At 38.4% G+C, this 23,144-nt stretch overlaps 1 protein-coding gene across 1 annotated transcript in view; it reads right to left on the reverse strand.

Annotated features, from left to right (window-relative positions):
* LOC113663401 (transmembrane protein 211) overlaps nt 1-23,144 on the reverse strand; it is a 102,184-nt gene that overhangs the window by 62,786 nt on the left and 16,254 nt on the right. The window contains exon 2 of the mRNA XM_027178690.2: nt 6,911-7,049. Within this exon, the coding sequence (XP_027034491.1) occupies nt 6,911-7,049 (139 nt within the window). The remainder of the gene's footprint in view (nt 1-6,910; nt 7,050-23,144) is intronic.

The raw sequence follows: 23,144 nt of genomic DNA on the forward strand, positions 1-23,144 counted from the left end.
GCAAAACAGTCATATCATTACTTTTAGTAACAGTAACAAGAATTTGCTGGAGAATAAAAATGAGTGAGCTAACAATTCGTTAAGCAGTTCATCAGTAATGGAAATGAACTGTTCAGAAATCACTCGAAAATGCTGCCCTTGATTAATATTTGGTACCGTGATGAATTTTTAGCCGTAGAGCCGCACCAGGGCGAGTTTCTGCTCTGAAATACATATAAAAATATTTTAGCTACATATATACTGATACACAGAATAACCGATGACAAACAAATACTGTTTCATGTATCCTTCAGACATGTTTTCAGAATCCTTATTCCTTTTGTGCTAGAGAGACAAATAAAGGAACCTTGAAGCTTCACACTTTTCTCATCAAACAGCATTTGTTTTAGAGCAATTCGATTAAAAGAGACTACATCTCTACTACACATTGTTGGCAGAATGTTGTCGAGTTTTTTAATTTATATTTTATTTTCAGATTTCTTTGGATTTTTTTCATTCAGTTCAAATTTATTTGCATGGAACTTTTAATAATGGACACTGTCTCAAAGCAGCTTTACAGAACATAAGAAATATACTACAAAAAGTTCACTATACAAAGATTGATATTGTACAAAAGTGCAAGTTTAATGTGTTTGTATTTATCACAAATGACCAAGTCTTAGGTGACTGAGGTGACTGTGGTGAGGAAAAACTCCCTTAGATGGAAGAGGAAGAAACCTTTTGAGGAAACAAGGAAACCTCAAAAGGGAACCTCATTTTCATTGGGTGACATTGGAGGGTGTGATTATAAACTGATATAAACACCGGAGAGTGTTATTATGAATAATGTCCTTTCTACAGTCACATACGGTCCGACAATTGTGAATTAATCAGGAGGTTGCTGTCCTCAAATACCACATGTAGTTGGCATCCTCCTCTATGGGTTTAAGCAGAGATTCAAATACTAAGCATGTGGGACAGAGTGGGAGATTTGTGATATCAAACTGATTTCATTGCCGGTTTTATATAACTTAGCTAACGTAGCTTGGCTATTTTGCGGATTTTAGCATAGTACGTGATTTGATGTCCCACCTTAACGTCTCACTTCCAGCTTCTCGTCTGATTTACACAACTCCACTTAACTATATACAGATGAAGATGAGGTTCTCCTTTGACTTTTTACCTCATATTGTCTAAAGGAGTTTTTCCTCACCACACTCACCTCAGGCTTGCTGATTAGGGATAAATCACTTAAACTTAAATTTTAAACTTCATTTTTATTCGAAATTTTTTCAATTCTGTCAAAGTGCTAAACTAATAAAATCAAAATGAATTGAACTGAACTTTACAAACAACCTCATATCAGAGTTAAATTTCATGTGATTAAAATTTTTTGATCTGCTTAAAGAAGCTTTATGTATGTATGGAAAAACATATCATTTTTTAAGGTTACATTTTAAAATTAAGTTACTATTTATCTCTAACAATTTTCCCTAATGAGCAAGAAGGAGGTGACGGACACAAGGAAAAACTCCCTGAGGTGATATGAAGAAAAAACCTTGAGAGGAACCAGACTCAGAAAGGGCCTGATTTCCATTTTTCAAAATCTATTTTTATTTCAACATTATTACTAATAATAATAAATCTGATTTAGATAGCAAGACTCCCAGATGGATTATTAAAGCCTGAAGATTTACTTCACTTGACAAAACTGACTTGAAATTGACTTGATCGCAGTGTGTGCTGCTTTGTGGCAGCTACATGGTGAGCCAATCTGCAGGAGAAAGAAGTACGGAAAGTGGAAGTGAAGGAGTGTGAAAGAGAAGAAGATAAAAAAACAAAATCCGTAACTTTCTCTGAGAGACGTAGATTTTAAAGACGAAGTTAAGAAGTGTAGAGATAGTGAAGAGGAAATCTGTTAGATGCATCAGAATCGTACAGCACAGTGCTAATTATCTTTGGCGGCTTCTCGTACTTGAGGCAAATTGGAAACCAGCGGAGTAGAATAGCTAAAAAAAATCACTTGTAATAAGCGTATACTCAAAGGCGCAAAATCGCAAAACAACCAACGTGTATGAAAAAGAACCAATGATTAAAACTAATATGCTTAATTAATTGGGATTGCAGAGGGCAGAAGACAGGGATGCTTTTCATTACATGGTCTGGGATTTGAAAAAGGCTGCTGTTCTCTATTATATCGCTAGTGCTAATTTTTTAAAGAAGCTAATGAGCACGGTTTGCTTCTCTCGCCGCACAAACACTGTAGTATGGCACATTCAGTTACTGCACGACATGATACGGCTAATAGAAAAAGCATAAACTACACAGAGCACAGCCTTAATATTACTTGTTTTAGCTTATTGCCTTCATGTCCCAGAGGTCTATGTTCTGATATATAGCGTGATATATTTCAGGCTTCAACACTTTTTTACTTGGTAACTTAGGTTATTAAGAGTTATGGCTGCAATTTGTCTGAGGAAATGAGGAAATGTGTTGAAGGCCGTGTTTTTACATCAAGCTGGGGATCCCACGAGGATAGGAATATCTGACCGGTCTGACCCTGTGAAGACATTTGTTTAGTCCTCATGAGGGGAAACACTGCAGTTTCATTTTAAGGTTGAGAAGATTGAGGTAGATCTAGGTGTAGAATAGCATAAATTAGCTGTAAATTAACAATGATGTTAATGAAAGGTCCTCACAGGGATAGTAAGACAAAACAAACACGTGGCATTCGTTCTGCTCACGCTCTGTGGAAACTCATGCCACGTGGCCTGAATCCAGACGTGGGGAAAATACAGCCCAATAAAATATACATGTAGAAAGAGATTGTGGGAGAAGAAAGGGAGAGAGAGCGAGAGAGAGAGAGACAGACAGAGAGAGAGGGAGAGAATCTCAGCCTGCTGCGAATCCAACTAGCTCATGCTGAAAGATTCATTGGAATATGAGAACAAGAACCCATGAACACTCTCAATCTCTCTCTCTCTCTCTCTCTCTCTCTCTCTCTCTCTCTCTCTCTCACACACACACACACACACACACACACACATACACACACACACACACACACATACACACACACACACACACACACACTCATTTTCTCTCAGAATTGCACATAAAATCCACCCCCTCTGCAGTATAACCCCAAAAAACTAAGGCGAGACATATTTTCAGTGTCACATTACAGGAGAGCAGAGGCACAAAACAAAAAGGAATCAATCAAGAGACAAACTGTATCCCCCAGATGTGGCTTATTCATTTTTTCCCCCCAATTTCCATTAATAATATTCAACCCTCTCACAATTTCAGTACAAGGAACAGACAAAATTGGTTCACTGGGGAAAAAAAAAGAAATATGAAAGGTCAGTGGTTGATGAATTCAATTTCAGGTTCAGTTAAAATCGGTTCCTTTTGCTTTTTTGACACATTATTAAGTCATTTGCAGTCCAGACACACTCTCCGACACACACATATTTGTCTTACAATTCTTGTGAGGACCTTCAACTGACATAATTATCCATGCAGCTAATTAACATATTAACCCTTAAACCTCAGTAACCAAAATGAACTACTTTTGATTTTCTCTATTTTCAGGAAATCAGCTTTAAAGGTTAGGAATCATCCTTTGTTTGGATATTTTGCCACTTCATCTGTACAGCAGATTCCAAAATAACTGGAAGGTCATTGATTTGAACAGTGATATGAATTACTAGACTGGGTATCAGGATGAAATGTGAGACACTCCCAAAGGAGACAACTGAAGTAACTAGCAAATTCATATTATACTGAAAGTACAGAAACAATCCACCAGCTAACTCAAAAATCATCCTTTATGTACGAAAAAAAAAACCAAATCTGCTGAGGTTTACTCATAGTGGGAGATAAAAAAAAAAATTGAGTAAGCAAAACAAAAGCCGAATTATTTAACACGTGCTTTTAGCTCAGTGAACCAACACAGCAGAAAAAAAACACTCAGAGATGAACATTTAAAGATTTTGAGGAAGAATAAATCTACGAATCCATCCCGATACCAAACCTCTGGTTAGAGGATGCTGAGGAAGGTGCTATAGTACATGAACAGCCTGGAGATACATGGGATCGCTGTGTAGAGCAACAATTAATTCAAGCTGAGCTGAATCATCTAAAGATTTTAAACAAAAGGAATGCTTTCACCATTTATTCGTCATTTTGGTTTTGAGTTTTCAGCTTTCTGTGAGTTTTCCTTTTATGGAGTTTTATAGGCGTCGCTGAATCAGGTCTGACCCGAATGCACCTATTTCGGTATTTATCACCTTGCTTGTTTCCCATCAATATTTGGAGCATGTACAGTATATAGCTGAGAATCATTTAAATTGCCTGCTTTACCCTTGAATCACTGGATGCTTCACAAACAGCATATTAATGAACTACTCTGCTGCTCTATCGTCGATACCCAGCCAAATGCAATCGGTGTTTTTTGTTTTTTTTTTATAATAGTTTTACAGCAATATCATTATCTTCTAATTAGCTTTAGGAAATAGATCAGGAGGGAGCACCTACTCCCTGCTGTTAACATGATCTACAGTGGCACTGTAATGGCTATCATCTGAGAAAACCCAGAACAGCAGGGCATTTAAATCGAAACTCTGAACAATGTACAGTGAAGGCATTATTGAAGCCTTTGCACTTGAATTTCCCCAATAATATGCTCTAAAGATGAGTGACATCTAAACACTGGCCTTTATTATAATGGTTGTAAATTCAGAGATGCTTGCGTGGGAGTTTATGAGTCCATCTGCCTCTTAAATGAAAGCTGTCACCTCAATAAGTCCCTGTTCTGACCCGTGAACCTGTGACCTATTCTAAGGGTCCATAATTGTCTTTTTTACAGTAGCTATTTGAGCGCTCACCGCTTCACCTCAACGCGTCGTCAACGTTCGTCTCCTGGCAACAGGCGCCAACGGCCGCTGCTTCAGCCTCTGTTTAATAATTTCATTTTTGTTGAGTGCTGTGTGCTGTCTTTTCAAGTGAAGGCCGGGTTTGTTGAGTTCTGAGTATCAGAATGATATTTACAAAGATGGGATGAAGTGCTGTGGTGGTGAAATGGCTAGGCTACTCATCCAAAGTGCTTGTTTATTTGTGCTGTGATGCTGTGCTTGGATTGGTAACGACATTGTTTATTTGCTGAAGTCTTTGTTCTCAGAGTGCAGAAAAACAAGATAGACCAGCAGGGCTCCAGTTCAGAACATCACGTCAAAGCTAATCACATTACAACCCTGTGTTGGGCAACTGAAAGGAGAACGCTCTGATTCGATCAGACGATGCTGGCTAGAGGTTGTATCGGTCTTGGAGCGTGTGAAATTAAAGTAAAATCATCTGTGCTTCCCATATTTCATGTCTCAGTTTCAGAAACTCCTTTTCACTTAAACTTTCTTGACCTTTGGAGAAGTGGGAAGTTTCTGATCTTTGAGTAAGAAAAATCCGTTTAAACGTTTCCCCAACTAATAATTCTCACTCGGTTGGACAGAGCAAGATATGGTCATATATCATGACATCTTTAAAAGCAAATCAAACACCGCTGTCTGTGAAAGAAGATGGATTCTGTGATAAAAATGTCCCAAACTCTCTGGTAAAAGGGATTTTCTGACTGTGTACTGTATTTGATTAATCTAAGACTGAATTATATGAAGCATTTGGTGTGTTTCTAAACTGATTCATAATTTGAACACGATAAATCAATGCTAAATGTCTTAAATGTCACGACTGCAGTTTGTGTGTGCAGTACTGCAGCATTGACTAAGTGACATTAGTCCTCTTCACCGACTTTATTACAAACATTGTTTATGCCAATAAATCTAGTGACTTCTTGAGCAGATGTCAGGGTGTTGGTTATATGAGCTGTTGGTTATATGAGGGATGTGGTAGCCTAGAGGTTAAGGTGTTGGGCTACCAATCAGGAGGTTGTGAGTTTGATTCCTACGTCCACCAAGCTGCCAATGCTGGGCCCCTGAGCAAGGCCCTAAACCCTCAATTGCTCAGTTGCATAAAAAATGAGATAAAAAAAGTATGTCACTCTGGAAAAGGGCGTCTGCTAAATGCTGTAAATGTATATGAGTTGAGGGAGCTTTCTGGTTCAGAAGCCGACGTTCCCAACAACCAGTCACTAATAAACTTTTGTTCCCAATGTCATTATTCCCAATGACCAATCATCATTGTTCTCGATCACTCTAAGGACCAAACATTGATTTTTACTGATCCCTACTACAACCAATCACTGAGAACCATTGTTTCCCAATGGCCAATCACTGTTTCTAAGGACAAAGCACTAAGCACAACTGATGTCTACTACAACCAATCAGTGATCACCGCTGTTTGTCCCACCTGTGCACTTCTTTGTTCTTGGCCTTAAATCCACGCCTTGGCAATATTTCCAAGTAACAAAAGTTAGCTATGGAATCCATGACCATTTCATTCAAGTCCAAATCTTTACTACTGTTATTTCATTCGGTCTGTTTTCATTATAACAATTCCACTGTTTCAAAAGAATTTCAGAACATCCTTTTTTCATACAAGATTTTTTTGATATGCAAATGATCAGGAGGATTCACTGAATATGCATATTAGTTAAAGTCAACATCTGGGGACTTCTAGTGACATTCCAAGCATGCATTATCTACATTCCCCTGAAAAGAGCTGACAACACCGTATGCCTGGCGCACGGAGCACAGCTTGCCAAGAGACAGTTATACTCCAAAGCATAAATTAGCATTCACAAAAGAGTTGCCCATAACTACTTAAAAATCTGTCCAGTTCTAATCAGGTCATAATGTTACAAATAACTCAGTCCAAAATATTTGCATAATGCAAATTAGTTATAAAAAAAAAAACAAAATCAAAAATGTCCTTGTTGTATCAGACTAGCCGAGTGAAGCGGAGGTGGCTGTGTACTAACCTGCGGCCATCTGCATGTACCCAGCCAGTGTGCATATCTTCCTCTCGCAGTTTCCGCCAGGCAAGAAGACGGTGATGATGGCCAGCAGGGAGCTGACGGCCAACAGCGCGCAACCTCCGGAGCACAACACAGCACTGGTCTGCAAGCACAACACAATACAAACCCTGAGATGAAGAGAGGCATTATTTGTGCATCATTACCTTGCAATATGGCTTCCTTATCTTATTATTATTAGTAGTAGTAGTTTTAGTAGTAGTAGTATTGTTTCAGTGGTACTATAGAGTGAGTCCTGACCAGTTTGGTATGGGAGGTGCAGCCAGCCTTGCAGTGAAAATTGAAAATGGCTGAGAACTTTATCGGGCTTTTTTTTTTCACTTTTTATTCTACCTAGCACAAATGCTGCAACCATAAGGCCTCAAGCATTGTGGATGAACCCAGTCACCCATCGCACAGGCTTGGCCCCCCTGCTGTCTGGAAAAAATACCCATAATATCCGCACTAGCACTTATTGCAAATATCTTCCTGGCCTGACCTCCTTTACCCCTCATAAGTGTTCTTCCTGGTGTTGTCCTTATATATTGTCTGTATACTTTTTATGTGCTTCGTGCTTTTTTATGGTGATGCTTATGATTTTATTTGCCCCGTCTGTAATTATTTTATTTCGCAATGTAGTGCTGTTCATGATGTTGACTTGCATCACTTTACCTCAACGCTCTACTGCCTTTTCTGCTACACACTTTTCCGACAGGCACAAGATTTCAACCCCTAGGTATATATTTCATCATGTGTCTGTATATAAATATGTCTTGACTTGACCCAGGTCTTAATTCTATCCCCTAGTTTGTATTATAACTACTATATAACGTTACAGGAAGGGGAAGTCAGTCCGAAATCATTATTAACCGAAGGCAGTTTTATTTGAATGACAATAGACGTCATGAAAAAGCAGCTTTACCATGATCCCCATTGAGCGAGTCAGAGGCGACGTGGCATGAAAAACCTTCCTGAGATGACTCAAGGGAAGCCATGCTATATATAGCTTCAGTCTGATTCCTAGTTATTTAAATCCAACTGACTTTTGAGGGTCATTGGTTTCATCACTGGTCATATTATCTTCTTCATCATCATCATCATCATCATCATCATCATCATCATCACCATACTTGATCTTCATCATCGTCATCATTAAAAACTCACAAAAACGTTTAAGACCCGCTGGTGTAAACAATCAAGAGAAAATTACAATAATTCAGAAATTATTGTAAGCAATAAACGTCATGTTGTTAGTGTGCATACTTTGTTAATGGTGAATATTTAGAAATCACCGATTCTACACCACTGGGGACATCATCATTTATTCAAGCCAACTTTTTGTTTGTGTTTTATGGGTTTGGAAACTGAAGCACATGGTGGCTGAACATCTGTCTGTCGAGGAAAACATGTGTGAACATTTCTACCAGCGTACCACCCACTACTAAATTAGGCATCCTCATGCAGGCAGACAAACAAACCCAAAATTAAGACAAAAAAGACAGACAGAGAGAGACATAGAGAGAGAGAGAGAGAGATATGACATGCTGTTAGAAAGTGGGCGCTTGAGCTGATAGCGTTCTTCCTTATCTGGCAATGTGATCTCCAAACCTCATCATTATTCCCAGCTTTTTGATACTCTCCTTCCTGTGCCTTGCCCAGATAATCACATGTTTGGCAATTTAATACCTTGGTAATATAAATCCTACAGGAATGTATGTAATACACTAAAACATACACATATACAACTGTATAAAAAAAAATACAAAAAAAGAACACACACACTGAGTGTAGAGCAGAGCCCTGAGGTGATTAAAAGTGTCTAATGAGAGAAACACAACTAACCCCACAACCAACACCTGCTTCACAGCCCCTGTGGTTTGGTGGTAATGATGAAAGCAATAATGATAAACATTATGGTGTGTGTGCGGAAGGGAGGGGTGTGTGAGGCTTCGTAACAAAGGAAGTGGTGAAGAAGACAAAGATGTGCACATCTGTATCCAAAATATCAGCTGTAATGTTTCTAATAATTACACTCCGCCGGTTGACGGCGCCCTCGACGAACGGTATAAAGCGTTCGGCAATATCGGCGTGCGTCCGTTCCAAAACCATTACACAATGTAATATGGGAAGATTGCAGACATGCCCGGTTGAACATATTTCCTACTGTAAAAAGCCATTCCCTTCCAAATGGAACTCATATATTAGGACGAATAGCATGCAATAGCATCTTGATGCCGGTTCCTGATCTGTGCTGCTTCAGAGATGCTTCAGTGCTTCTTTACACCGAATACACATACATACATCATGGCAGGCGCCATTACAAAATAAACAAAATGGTCTACTGCAGTTAGCAAGGGAAAGGGAAGAAGATTAAGTCTGTTAACACAAACTGCCTGTTTTTAGTAGTTAGTAATACAAGCTGGCATATAAAAAACTGAAATCTATCCGTTTCAGTGTGGGGGACATTCACAATCACACACACTTACAAATTACAAAGAGTTTAGTGATGCCAATAAACCTACAATGCATGTCTTTGGACTGGGGAAGAAACCTGACAACCCAGAGGAAACCCCTGAAGCATGGGGAAAAGATGTAAACTACACACACACAGAGTGGGGATAGGAAATTAACCAACAACCTAAAATTAAAGATGTTATCATATTATCATAAAACACCATAATTATGATAGAGTATTAACATAGAATTATATCAGATAGGGCACAAATAAAATTTTATTACAGCTTTCAAATCAAAGTAAAATAAAAAGATTGTTAAATATATTTTAAAAATCCTAAGTAAACATTTGAAAAATTTATTTAAATGTAAATAAATAAATAAATAAATAAATAAAATGGGAGGGGTGCCAAGACTTTTGCACAGCCCTGTAAAATATAACATAGGAGAAAATGTAAAAGATGCAGTAAAATTTAAGCACACTTAAAGAGAAAACATGATGTTAATGTGCATTATTTGTTTGTCATGGTTTTATCTTAATCACATAATGTTTTTTATTTTATTAATATTAATAAATAATGCACAATAATTGGGCTTGTAAAATATGTTTATGGTTTTTATATTTAAGGTGTTGGTCTCACTGAGGTTTCTGCTACAGATCATTTTATTACTAAATAATGAACTTCCAGTTGATTACATTTTTTATACAGAGTGCTGTAGAATTCTTGCACCCGATTGGTCAGAAGGTTTTGGGTCATTCTGGGATCGATCGCTGTGGTGGAAACTTAATGATGTTATTTCTTTAGCATTTATTGGAAGAGTCAAACATAACGACATACTGTAACCTTACACTTTTTTTACATCTTTGACGTCTTTCTCGGTTGCTCCATGACATGCCAAGCTACATGTGTGTCTATAAGACAGAGGACGAATTTGAAATGTAACTATAAACTACATAGCGTATCGTTCTTTAGCGCAAGAAACACTTGAGACTGCTGTGATACAAAGGAATAAAACAAAACAAGAGCTGCTTATATTTCATGTTTGGATTAATTTCCCATAATATATACAAGAAATAAAAACACCCTTATTTTTTTTTACATTAAACTCACGCTTGAGTGAAGCGGCAGCCTAAATAGCTGCATGATGCTACATCATTATTTCTTCAGAGACTAAACAAACCACACCGAAATCAATTGGTCTCTTTAATTATTCTGACATTTTCAGCTTTCCTCAAACTCCCGAGGCCAATAAAGAGAGTGAGCAGCTAGACGAAGACGTTCTTTTTTTTTATTCTCAGGTTCATTTCCAGCCCGGTTCATGAATCAGGAGCGATAATGCTTCATACTGCGTCGACATTATTGCTGAACACAATCATTATCGTTAGAGATCAGACAGGAACACAAGACTGAGAGATAAATGCAATAGCGCCCACATCCCCTCCAACACCACCAGCACTACAACCACCAGCCTGCTCAGTGTGTATGTGTGTGTTTCTCCTAACTGAGGCAAATTTAGCAGAAAATTAGCTTCTGACACCACAAGCTCTTGAATGTTTATCATTATGTGGCATGAGGAGCTTCATGTAGTAGTGACAGTGGATGTGAAGTGAAGCAAGGTAAAAATCACATGACTCTACCGCATGGTTTGGAACAACTTGTAACACTATTTAAGGATGTTTTCTGTGTGTTCAGCCATTTAAAATCATGTGTGTTAATTTGCGCTTACGTCCGCCTCAGATTCCGAAACTCTGAATGACAAAACATTGAGGCTGGAAGTGTAATTGTTGGAATGAAAAATGAAAGATTTTACAATTACAATCACTTTATTTTTTTTAAAGTAAAATATTAATGTTCACTCTATAAGATGTAGAAGAAGAAAAAGAAGAAGAAGATGAAGAAGAAGATGAAGAAGAAGAAGAAGAAGAAGAAGAAGAAGAAGAAGAAGAAGAAGAAGAAGATGGAGAAGAAGAAAAATAGGAAGATGAAAAAGATGTCAATTTCCTTATTCACATAGATAATAAATAAAGAGATATACAAAAAACTGGGTTATTGGGTGGTTCGGTTATCATAATGTCAATTCCAGCCCTTATATATTTCAGCCATTTCACATGAGAGAAAGAGAGAGAGAGAGAGAGAGAGAGAGAGAGAGAGAGAGAGAGAGAGAGAGAGAGATTGAAACCGCACCACAAATCAACCGCAATATCAATGTATACCTCTCAAAGCGACAGCAGATAACCTCAGTTCAGAGTGAGGTCAATGTCGGGCCAGAACAATCGACTCCAGCAGAGAGAGCAGCCGATGCAATCAACAACGCCATCAGCACCGGCGCATTTTCATTTTTCACTTGGAATCTCATGGTCAGATGATGGTGAATGCTCACTCAAGCGCTAAATATATTGAAATCAGGGCTAAAATATAAGTCCAATTGATCAGATTTTGGGTCCATCTATTAATGATATTATGCAATATTATGCTTACTGCTCAATATTAGAGGAAAGATTTATTCATTTTTATTTATTGCAAAACATTTAAAATACCTCAATCAAAGAGTTAAAAAAAAATTTTCTATGTCCGAGTCAGTGATATCTGGTGCAGCGGAAAACTGTGGTCTGAGATTTGACTCTTGCGAATGTAAACAAAACAATTCACTTCCACAGCACTGGACAATGTGAGTGATTGAACTTGTCACATGACCATGTTGAAGCAGTTTTAAAAAAAGAAATAAATAAAAAAACAATCCAAGAACAGCCAAGTGAAGGAAGTAGGTTGGAAGGTTGGAACTGATCTGATCTGTGTAGTGCCAAGCCAAAAAAACACTAATGAATGATTATTACTAAGAACAATAATCTTTCACTTTGAATCCAGTCCAGAACTGATCAGACTCGAACATTAAGGCCAAATGAATAGACTTTTTTAAAATAATTTTTCATTTTAAACATCAGTTTCTAGAAAGAAGCAAAAATAAGATTTCGCTTGCAGTTCTCAAAATAATCGATATATCTTTTTTTATCATAAATAAAATAATATACGATAATATTGGTACATTATATGTAAACCGTACACAGTACACAAGTTATTTATCTTTTTTTTACTTCCATACTTGATTCAATTACACCGATCAATTACAATTAATCTCACCGAGTTCTTCATTCAGGCAATGAAAATGAAATCTAATTCACTGTGCAAAAAAATAAAAAAAATAGTTATATATACAGATTAAAACATTGGCTTTATTAAGATTATTATTGCTTTAAGGAGTAGAGAATAGTTTAATCTTTGCTGTTTTGTCAAGTATGTGACTGATGCTAGTGCTGCTGTAAATTGCCAAATACTGTAAATACAATGAACTGAGTTGTTTTCTAAAGATAGTAATACAGTGTATAGATATTTGTATAGATGAAAGAAAATGGCCTTCAAAACATCAGCAAAATGGGGCAAAAAAAACAATACAAAATATTATAATAATTTTCATTACTCTGAAATTGTTGTTTTTTGTTTTTTTACAAGATTGACGACAGTCAACTGAAAACAAAACTGATGATGTGAATGAGTTACGTTTAATTAATTTCTTATTATCTCTAATGCACCATCTCTCTCTCTCTCTCTCTCTCTCTCTCTCTCTCTCTGTCTGTCTGTCAGTGAGATCTATTTAATATTTTGCGCTGTGTATGTTTGCTTGTGGAATTTTTTTAGAACCACTATATTACCAAATATGACAGTTATGACAGCTAAATTATGACCTCTGTGACAGGTGACAAAGATGATGGCAGTTGCCGGTTAATTTTATTTATTTGAATTAAACCAAAGGTAAACAAACTCTAAACTGTTAATCAGACTGAAAGCAGAATGAACAGGAAGAAGTGAATAGGAAAAAGTCAGGCAATGTACTGTATAATCAATACAATCAAATCTAATCAAAAGGCTTGGTATGGACAAGTTCGTAATGTGTATCCAGGTGAACATGAACTTAAGAGAGTACATGATAGATGAGTGTTGTAGTCCTTGGTAACCTTGTTGGTTGGCCAATTAGGCGCCTGGGGTTTTAGATGGTGTCAAGGTTTGTAGACCACTCTGTTATCTGAGAGCTGTAGATGGTCTTCAGGTCTGTAGGCCACTCTATGATCTGCAGGACGTAGTTGGTGGCCATGTTAGTAGGTTCTCTGTGGTCTGGGAACTGTAGATGGTGTCCAGGTTTGAAGGCCACTCTGTGATCTAGGGAGTTTCAGATGGTGTTCAGGTTTGTAGGCCACTCTTGTGGTATGGGAGTTGTAGTTGGTGTTCAGGTTTGTAGGAGTCTCTGTGGTCTGAGAGTTGCAGATGGTGTTCAGGTTTGTATCCCACTCTGTGGTCTGGGAGTTGTAATCCACAACCGTATTTGTAGGCTACTCTCTTCTCTTAGAGTTGTAGTCGACGACCATGTTGGTAGGTCACTCTGTGGTCTGGTGGTTGTAGTTGGAGACCATGTTATTTGGTCACTCTGTTTTACCTGTTGTAGGAAGCAATGCTGTTTCAAGCATTGACATGGCACTCTGGTGACTTACTGTACAAAGAACGTTTCAAAAGAAGATGGTATGTCTCTGCATTCATTCGAGCTAGTGTGATGTGGTCAGATGTGAGATAGAACACATTATCCCAGCATTACGTTGCATTATGTAGTTTGGATTAAAGGACACCATGCAGTGAGCGTCCTCATCTATACAGCTACAGAATAATATTAATAGTATATCACTAAAAGAGATATTTCACTGTAGCAGATCATGCCAGTAAGTAGGGTTCAAATGGTTAATCGTCAGATTAAGAGATGAAAAGTAATGAAAAGCAATCTTCCCATCTGTGATTTTTGTTTAATGGTTGTTAGCGTGCAATATTTGAAAAAAAAGCTGTTTATTAACAAGAATTACAGACTGCTGAAAAAAGTCAGGGTCGAATCTGTCTTGTTACCATGGTAAAGTATTTGCTCAGATAACGGTGCCTGCTATCTGTGTGTGTGTGTGTGTGTGTGTGTGTGTGTGTGTGTGTGTGTGTGTGTGTGTGTGTGTGTGTGTGTGTGTGTGTTTAGTTTAGCTGAACAGAAGGATAGTGATGATTGGGAGCTACAGGCCAGTCTCTCATTTCTTATGAAATATGGAACCGCAGATATATTGAATGGGACACACACACACACACACACAAGCACACACTGCAAGACTGCAGGACTATGTAATTACACTGCATCATTGAACTATAATGTACTTGACAAATGATAGACAAAGAGAAACCAAGAAATAGCCTTTTTGCAGTCTATGCGATTAAAATGTTAAGAGGAAAAGTAATCAGTTAACGCAGCGTCACTCATTATAACCTGCGCTGCCTCAGACTCTCCTACATCTATCTCATCTTCTATTCAGGGCAGCAGAAATACTAATCACCGTAAGTGCCCATACCTGTCACGTCTGCTCTCTGTCTCGCTCTCTTTCCAATCACAGTTGGAACATTAGTGCCATAAGAGGGCTTAATAAAACTGGATTAACACTGCAGAAGTGGCAGTGAGCCAGTGTGTGTATATATATTCTTCTTAGATTCTTCCTGGACTTTCATCCTGCTGTGTTTTCCCTGCCAAATCGCTGTTAATGACCAAAGTGCATTACTTTTCTTTAAAACTCAGTCACTAAAACACAATCATCTTAAATTTAGCTATTTGAAAGTTCATTCTTTGTTCTGTGGTTCAGTGATAAAATGTTATTATATGAACAAAATACCCTCTATCCGTACTCCACTGTCACTTTACTATGTGCTTTATATACCGACCAATAGAGCTGATTTTCCCCCAAACTCCTGTTGTCAAGCAAAATAAAACAAAAATCTTTTATTTTTAAATACGTATTTGCATGTATAACGCAAGATTTGTACTGTATCAAAGAAGGTAGTCAGTCTGATAGTCAGTATTGTCTCAATATCAGACTTCTACTAATTTCTCTGTGTCATTTAAAGTGTAATAAAAATGGTACACTTCCATCTCCATTTTGTATTGTGTGCTGAGCTTGCACATTTCCAGTTAAATAAAATATACAGCTTGGATTTGCAACTAATTAAATGGCCATAACATTTACGTAATCAGTTTTATTAATCGTTAGTGATACGTCGATGGCTATAAAAACAACACATTGTGATTCTTTAGTGCGGTTTCATAGTGGAGCTTGATGTTAACGCTTTTCACTGGAGGCATGAACTCCGAACAGATGTTCATGAGATGAGACACATACCTAGATCTAATAAGCAAACCCAATGTTCTAATTAAGGTAAAGTGTTTATTACATTCTGAAAAACAGGATGAATGACTGTTCCTTTAAAGGTTAGGGATAACAGTGATGGTGAGACAAGATCTTTATTTTTACTCTGTTATTTTTACTCTGTTTTGTCTTTTAGCAGTCTAATCCACGAGAGAGAGAGAGAGAGAGAGAGAGAGAGAGAGAGAGAGAGAGAGAGAGAGAGAGAGAGAGAGAGAGAGAGAGAGTCAGGACTCAACCCGGACTTTGGCCACGTGCATTTGTTTACGTTTCTCGTCACGTGTCTGCCCCGCCTTCGTCTGCTCCTCCCTGTCTACACACCTGTTTCCTATTGTGATTACCCTGTGTATTTAACTGTGCCGCGTTGCCTTGTGCAGCGCGGAATCTACTGTTGTTTTGTCCTGTCTTTAGTCCGTGTCCTGTTTAGTGTTCTTGTGTTATTAAACCCTGTTTATTTTGCCATCCTGCATCTGGGTCTGTTCTGTCCAGCGTTCATTACAGAGAGAGAGAGAGAGAGAGAGAGAGAGACTTTATATCTCTAAAGCTATAATTACCATTAAACCCAAATGTTGCTGCAATTATGACAGCAGTAATTGACTCATCAGTAGGAAACTGATGTCCGATATTAACCGAGCCATTTTTCATGCTCGCCTGACAGATTCTGTGACTTGATAATTGCCTCGTCCTGATGGTTCTGATGGCTCTGATGGCTGCCGGCTGATAAGAAAGTTGAGATTTGGCTTTCCATGTTTATGTTGGGCACGACTGAAATTCCTTAAAAAAAATTAGGAGTCTCTAATAACATTCCCAGTTAAGGAGAGTCCTCTCATTCAGAGTCTGAAGGTAACACTAAACTCCCTCTTTTTTGTTCATTGTTTTCTCATGCTAAAAAGCCTGGCAGGAATGCTTACAGTGTGCTTTAATCTGTGTAAACGTATACAGCGGTATAAAGTTCATCAAAACACGACAAGGATCTATGACCTGGGCGTATTTTCTCAGTAGAAGCTGATATGAGGAACTTTGTGTGAACTTCCAGTTCTCCTGAGATATTGTTTCTTTTCACATATGTCTGATTTTCTACTTTCTACTTATAAGACTGTGGGTTTACGGCAGCAGGAGGTTGAAGGCACAAGAAACTATTCGTTCTTGTGATAATCAGCATGAGATGAACAAACCAGCCAAAATGCACTATACTAGAAACCTTGGAGTGACTTCCACCTTGCAAAAATCTGTTGTGTGACCAGTCCATCATTTTCCCTTCTTCAGCGATCAAAACACAGCCATCTGAGCACTGCAGGACCCCAGAACGAAGGACCCAGGGCCTCCCGTAGTGTGATATTTTCATTGATGCCAAAAAAAAAGCCATTTGCTTCTGATTCTTAGTCAGCTGCCAGGCTACAGTAGATAAGATTTACTCATCTGGGAAACTTTAAATCAAATCAGCTCTTTGCATTGGGTTAGCTCAATTTCTTGTATTATCAGAATTCCTGTTTCTTGTTTGTTTGTTCTTTGGTGTGGTAACTAAGAGTAAAATAATGTGCAAAATCATCATATAGCTCTATATCTTGTGGCACATTCAAGTTCAGGTAGCAACTCCAGTCGGGAAAAAAATCAAACCCAAAACACTTGACATTTCAGCTAATCAACTTGGGGTAATTTAGGGTAATAACATCCAGTTCCTTCCCTGTTTACAGAGTGATGTCAAATCAACGTAGCCACAAACTCTAAAAACAGTGTAAAATACCTGTTTAATATTTTTTAAATTGGTTTCAGCTTTAGATCTGTTAATATATAATTCATACTATACATACTAATCACTGTCTTGGGAAGATAATCATCAACGTTATTAGTTGTGTTGTCCGTTTTATCTCTATCCCGATGTTATTATGGAGAAGTGTGAATTGTTTGCCCAGAAAATGAACTATTTTATCTTTACAGTTCTGTCAGGACACTGTTGGGTTTCTGTATGTACAGTAGAGTATACTGACTCTGTGAATGTGGGACTTTGTGTTAAGCTGCTGGTGAGCAGGGTGATGGGGAATGGGATAGGAGTAACGATACTCTACATACAGAAACCCAACAGTTTGCTAACTAATTTTAATTGAATTGCAGTATTCAGTTCATTCATTGATTTATCCTGATTAAAAATGTCTGTTTAAAAAAAAATGGCATACTGTTAGAAAGGGTTATCGCTTGTTAAGTTGGTTTGTTTCCAGAGAACCAAAACATGGCAGCATCTTGGAGCTTTCACTTGCCCAGTGGGAGACCTAGGTGCAGTTAAGGCTAGTCTAGGCATGCTATTGACTGGTTGGATAATTTCTATATTCTAAAATAAAGATTTAGAAATTAATAAATTCCGAAAACTATTCAGCGTTTGCCTTTATTCTGTCCTGGTGTTCAGCACTGAGAACAAAAGGAATCTAACACAATTCAGAAACAATGTATGACTCAGGCTCTGCATTTCAAATAAAAAGAATACATACCCAGGGATCCAAGAATGAGAGGGGAAAAAAAAACACTCTCCCAACTTTGAGTGTGTTTTTCCCACATCGCATGCTCTGTGTATTTATATAACTACAGGTGGGGAGACGATTAAGGCACAGTTCTTTAGCTGATGGATCACTTGGTTCATGCTGCAGCTGCACACACACATACACACATACACACATACACACTCCAAGTGTGTTACGCAAGATTCTTAGGAGACCATGACCGCGGGAGGTAGAGTTAGCAGTGGTGTGGAAATAAGATATTTTTGGTTGTTCTTTAAAATGCCTGCTCACAGGAGTAGAAACAGGATCCAGCCTGTATGAATCTGATGTCCCTTAACATTGAATCATAAAAAGATGACCTACAAAAAATGTCCTTATATACAATACACAATTGAATGTTGAACAAATTGCCTATATATTATAATAATTTTTATAAACACTTTCCAATCAGAAATTTGAATCTTTGCATTCATGATGCTCTGAAATCAGTACAGAATGATATACAGGGGAAAATGAGAGCTCAAAGGTCAACAGTGCGCTCTGATCCTGATATATCTTAGTAGAAACACAGCTATAAAAGCATTTTTCCTCCACTGACTGTTCAACACTTTGACACTGAACACAGTACATCTGTCGCTACATACTTTCATAAAAGTTACATAACAAGCCTGGTTTAAAGAGCTGCCTGACACTTTATTTTTATTTCATTCAAAGTGCAACTTCTAATGTAACTATTAGAAATTAAAACTAATCTCTCTACAGTTTTGATAAATAGTGAATCAGTGTATACTGTTGCTGATGTATTATATCAGTAGGGAATCGAATTTGATCGTTGCTGAACTGAAACGAATTGTATCGATGTTGATTGGACGCATATACTGTAAGATCTCAGTTCTGAATCGAATTGTATTTGTTGCTGAACCAAATCAATTCGGATCAGTGGTGAATCAGTTTGTAATCGTGCTGAAGAGAATTGTATTAAATGAGTTGTGAATCAATATGAACCGAATCATATTGGCCTATTACTGAATCAACATGTATTGGTGCCGAACCGAATCATATTGTGTCAGTAGTGAATGGGCTGAAGAGAACTGTAACAGAACAGATAAGTAGTGAACTGAACTTTATTGGTGCTAAATATGAATCATACTTTATGAATCAAATTGTTTGAGTGCTGAACTTTATGAATCATATTGGGTCAGTAGTAAACCGAAATTTATAGGTGCTGAATCGAATCATATCAGTGTTGAACTCAATTTATAGATCACAATGTCCTTTGTCCACTGACTCATTGGAAAACAAGGAAACATGTGACCATTATAATCAGACACAACGTGAGTCTATGGCTGTTACTATAGAAACAACGGTGAAGTATTAGAACGGAAGCCTTGCAGCCAGCACTACTGTCAGCGCTTCTGTTATAGACTATTAATCAACACCTTCTGACCAGTCAGATACAATAATACAAGAGCGCTGGGCTATAAGTTATTAGATTGTCCGTGCTCCAATGCAAATGAGCTGGATGTCCATGTTACTGGTATCATAATATGCTGAGCCTACAAGCATAATCCTCACTACACCATAAACAACTGGCATATTAATAAAAAATTAAGTACATTCATGATGCAAACTAAAAGCATAAAATCTGGCTGCAGGTTTCAAGCTGTTTTCGTTGCTAAATATGATGTTACTGCAATCAAATTGTTTCTGTAATTGAAATCTGATTAAATATTTTGTTTCTTAATTAGCTACTACTGCGAGGTTTCTGACGCTTGGCACTTTGTAATGATTAGCCAACAAAAGCCTTGCAATTTGTTTCAGTTATTAGGTAATAAAAATAAACAATGAAATAAGCCATTTTAGAAAGCTAAAGCTTGGAAAGATCTTGATAAGGGATACATGGATATTTAGAAACCGGAGGTATTGTTTGAGGGGAAATGCTGTGTGCTATGAAAAGCCTTTGTGTTTCATAGAGAGATACATAGTGTCAGCGATGTAGGAATAAAAACAGACCCAAATGCAGGATAGCTAAAATAAATGGATTTATTAAATTAAAAAACACAAAACAGGGACAAGGACTCGACAAATGACATGACAAAGATGACAAGGATTCCGTGCCACCATAGGCAACGTGGCACCGCTAAATTAACAATTAACACATAAGGAACAGGTGTGCAGAGACAGGGACAAGGCACACGGCAAGGCAGGTGGGGGAGCAAGGCACATGATGAGGCAAGTGGGGGGAGCAAGGCACATGACGAGGCAGATGGGGGAGCAAGGCACACGGCAGCGCAGCCAGAGAGGGCCGGGCGACGTCCACAGCCGAGCAGAAGGCCCGAGCACAACCCCGGACACACCGCGGGCAGACCACGTCTCGAAAACCAGAATGGGGGGGTGGATCCTCTGCCACTGAGCAAAAAAAAATAAACAAAAAGATCCATGGGACAAAATACAGGCCTGCAACACCCCTTGCAGACAGGAAGTAAGGCGGCGTCCTCCACGGAAAACCAGGAAGTGAAGCGACTTCCCCCACTGGAACAGGTGCCGGGCGATGTCGCAGGGCACCAAGAAAGAAAAAACAAAACCGGGCTTGTGACATCGTCCAGCAGCAAGAAGTGAGGTGGCCTCCTCTGCGGGAAACCGGAAGCAGAGCGGCGTCCCTCCCCGGAACAAATTCGGACCGATGTCACCCGAAAAAAAACTAAAGAAAAAAGACAAAAGTTCAGGGGAAAAACAGGGCAGGAAAACCACTCAAGAGAAAAAAAATACTCCCACAGAGCTGGTCCGGGCTGAGGCTACTGTATCCTGCTGAGTCTGAGTCTGGCAGAATCCTTCTGTCAACGAAGCGGGATAAAAACAGTCCCAAATGCACGAAACAGAAACAAAATCTTGACAAACAACATGACAAAGATGACAAGGATTCCGCACCGCCATAGACAACGTGGCACGGATAAATAGACATGACAATTAACACATAAGGAACAGGTGTGCAGAGACGGAAACAGGAAAAGACAAAGGCGGGGCAGACACGTGACACAGAACATAAACAGAAGCACATGGCCAAAGTCCGGGCTGGATCCTGACATATAGACTGACACTGAGGGGATGGGTTAATAAAGATAATCAGCTTGGAGGGAGAAGTCTACTTCCTGTTTGAAGGGTTCAAATGCTACTGAAGGGACAATGAACAAAGAACGTCTGTGACGCTCTTTCATGAAGCGAGGGATGGAAGAGAAGAGAAGAAAACACAAAGTGACTCCCAGTGAACTATGTGAACACATATAAATGAAAGGTTCCTGTGCATGCTAATGATAGCATGATGGCTAAGACTCATGCATTAATGAGACAAAAGATTATCGCGTGTCAGATTATTACTTCCACTGACGCGGCTCTATGTCTGAAGTGGAGTCCTGTGTTTTCTGTATTGTTTTTTCCTCCAAACCATTTGTAAGAGGTTACGAGGAGTGAGATTCAGAGTGAAATTACACGTGCCGCAACGGGTCGAATGAAAAATGACACAGGATTCATTCATGTGGTGCAGGGAAAACAAATGACGGATCAGAGTGCGAGGAAAAACAGCACCTGTGTGGGACATTAATAAACCATGTGTGTACACATAAGTGGCGTGTAATGAGAGGGATTATAAATGCAGCGCGTCCATTTTTCTTTTTTTTTTTTTTGTTAAGAGAGTGCAGCATGCACCGGGTGTGAGAGAGAGAGAGAGAAATGAGAAAAAAACAAAAAAAAACAAAAAACAAAAAACAAAAAACGAGGGAACGACAGTGTTTGGAGATTTTATGCACAAAGTAGCAGGTAAATTATAGTTTTCAAGGTAGAATTCGCAGTAAATTATCCAAAACAATGTTCAGAGGCATTATGCAGAATATTTATGTTGTATTGGCAGATGGACAGACAGACAGATAAGTTGATAGACAGAGAGACAAGTGAAATTATAGACTTGTCTGACTATAGATGGAAAGTGAATGAGTACATGGGCAGACAAGTGTATAATTTTACCCGTCTGTCTTTCTGTATTTCACTGTCTTTAGATAGAAAGTGAATGAGTAGATGGATAGACAGGTGAGTAAATGAGTAGACAGATGGACAGACAAATTTAGATGAGTAGATAGATAGACAGACAAGTAAATGAGTAGATGGACATACAATTAGACATACAGACAGACAAGGAGATGAGTAGATGGACAGACAGTCAAGGAGATGAGTAGATGGACAGACAGGAGAGCAGATAGACAGACAGACGAGTAAATCAGTGCATGGACAGCCAGATAGGTAGATGGACCGAACTACAGACAGACAACAAGGTGGAACGATGGACTAAGTCTCGTGTTAACATATATGTTATTACCGTGTTGCTTCTTTCAGTGTTTTTAGGGGTTTGTTTTTGGGCTTTTGCACTACAAGTTTTTCTTTGTTTCAGTTTGTTCCAGCTTGTGTTTCAGCTTCTTTCTTGGTTTTAACCAGAGCCACAGGACACAGGGTGTGCCACCATGCTGTTTTTCATGTAATATATTTATAGTTTGTGGGAAATTGTGGCCGTAATTGTTTTTTTTATTTGTGTTTTTTTTTTTTATATATATGAAGGATTTTCCCAGACCACTATATATGTATATACCCATATGCATTCATTTCAGTCATCTCCCTCTCTCTCTTTCTCCCTCTCTCTCTTTCTTCCTCTCTCTCTCCCTTTCTCCCTCTCCTTCTCCCTCTCTCTCTCTTTTTCTCTCTCCCTCTCTTTCTCTCTCTTTCTCTCTTTCTCTCTCTCCCTCTCTCTCTTTCCACACACAGATCAGCCATAATATTTAAAACCACTGGCAGGTGAAGTAAATAACTGATTATCCAGTTACAACAGTATTTGTCAAGAGTTGGGCTATATTTTGCCAACAGGAACCAAATTGTGATGGTTGGTGTCTGGATCTCCAAAACGTCAGGATTTGCGCAGTGTTCCCAGTATGCAGTGGTTCTTCAG

Source organism: Tachysurus fulvidraco, chromosome 26 (assembly GCF_022655615.1).
Source record: "Tachysurus fulvidraco isolate hzauxx_2018 chromosome 26, HZAU_PFXX_2.0, whole genome shotgun sequence".
Lineage (NCBI taxonomy): Eukaryota > Metazoa > Chordata > Actinopteri > Siluriformes > Bagridae > Tachysurus > Tachysurus fulvidraco.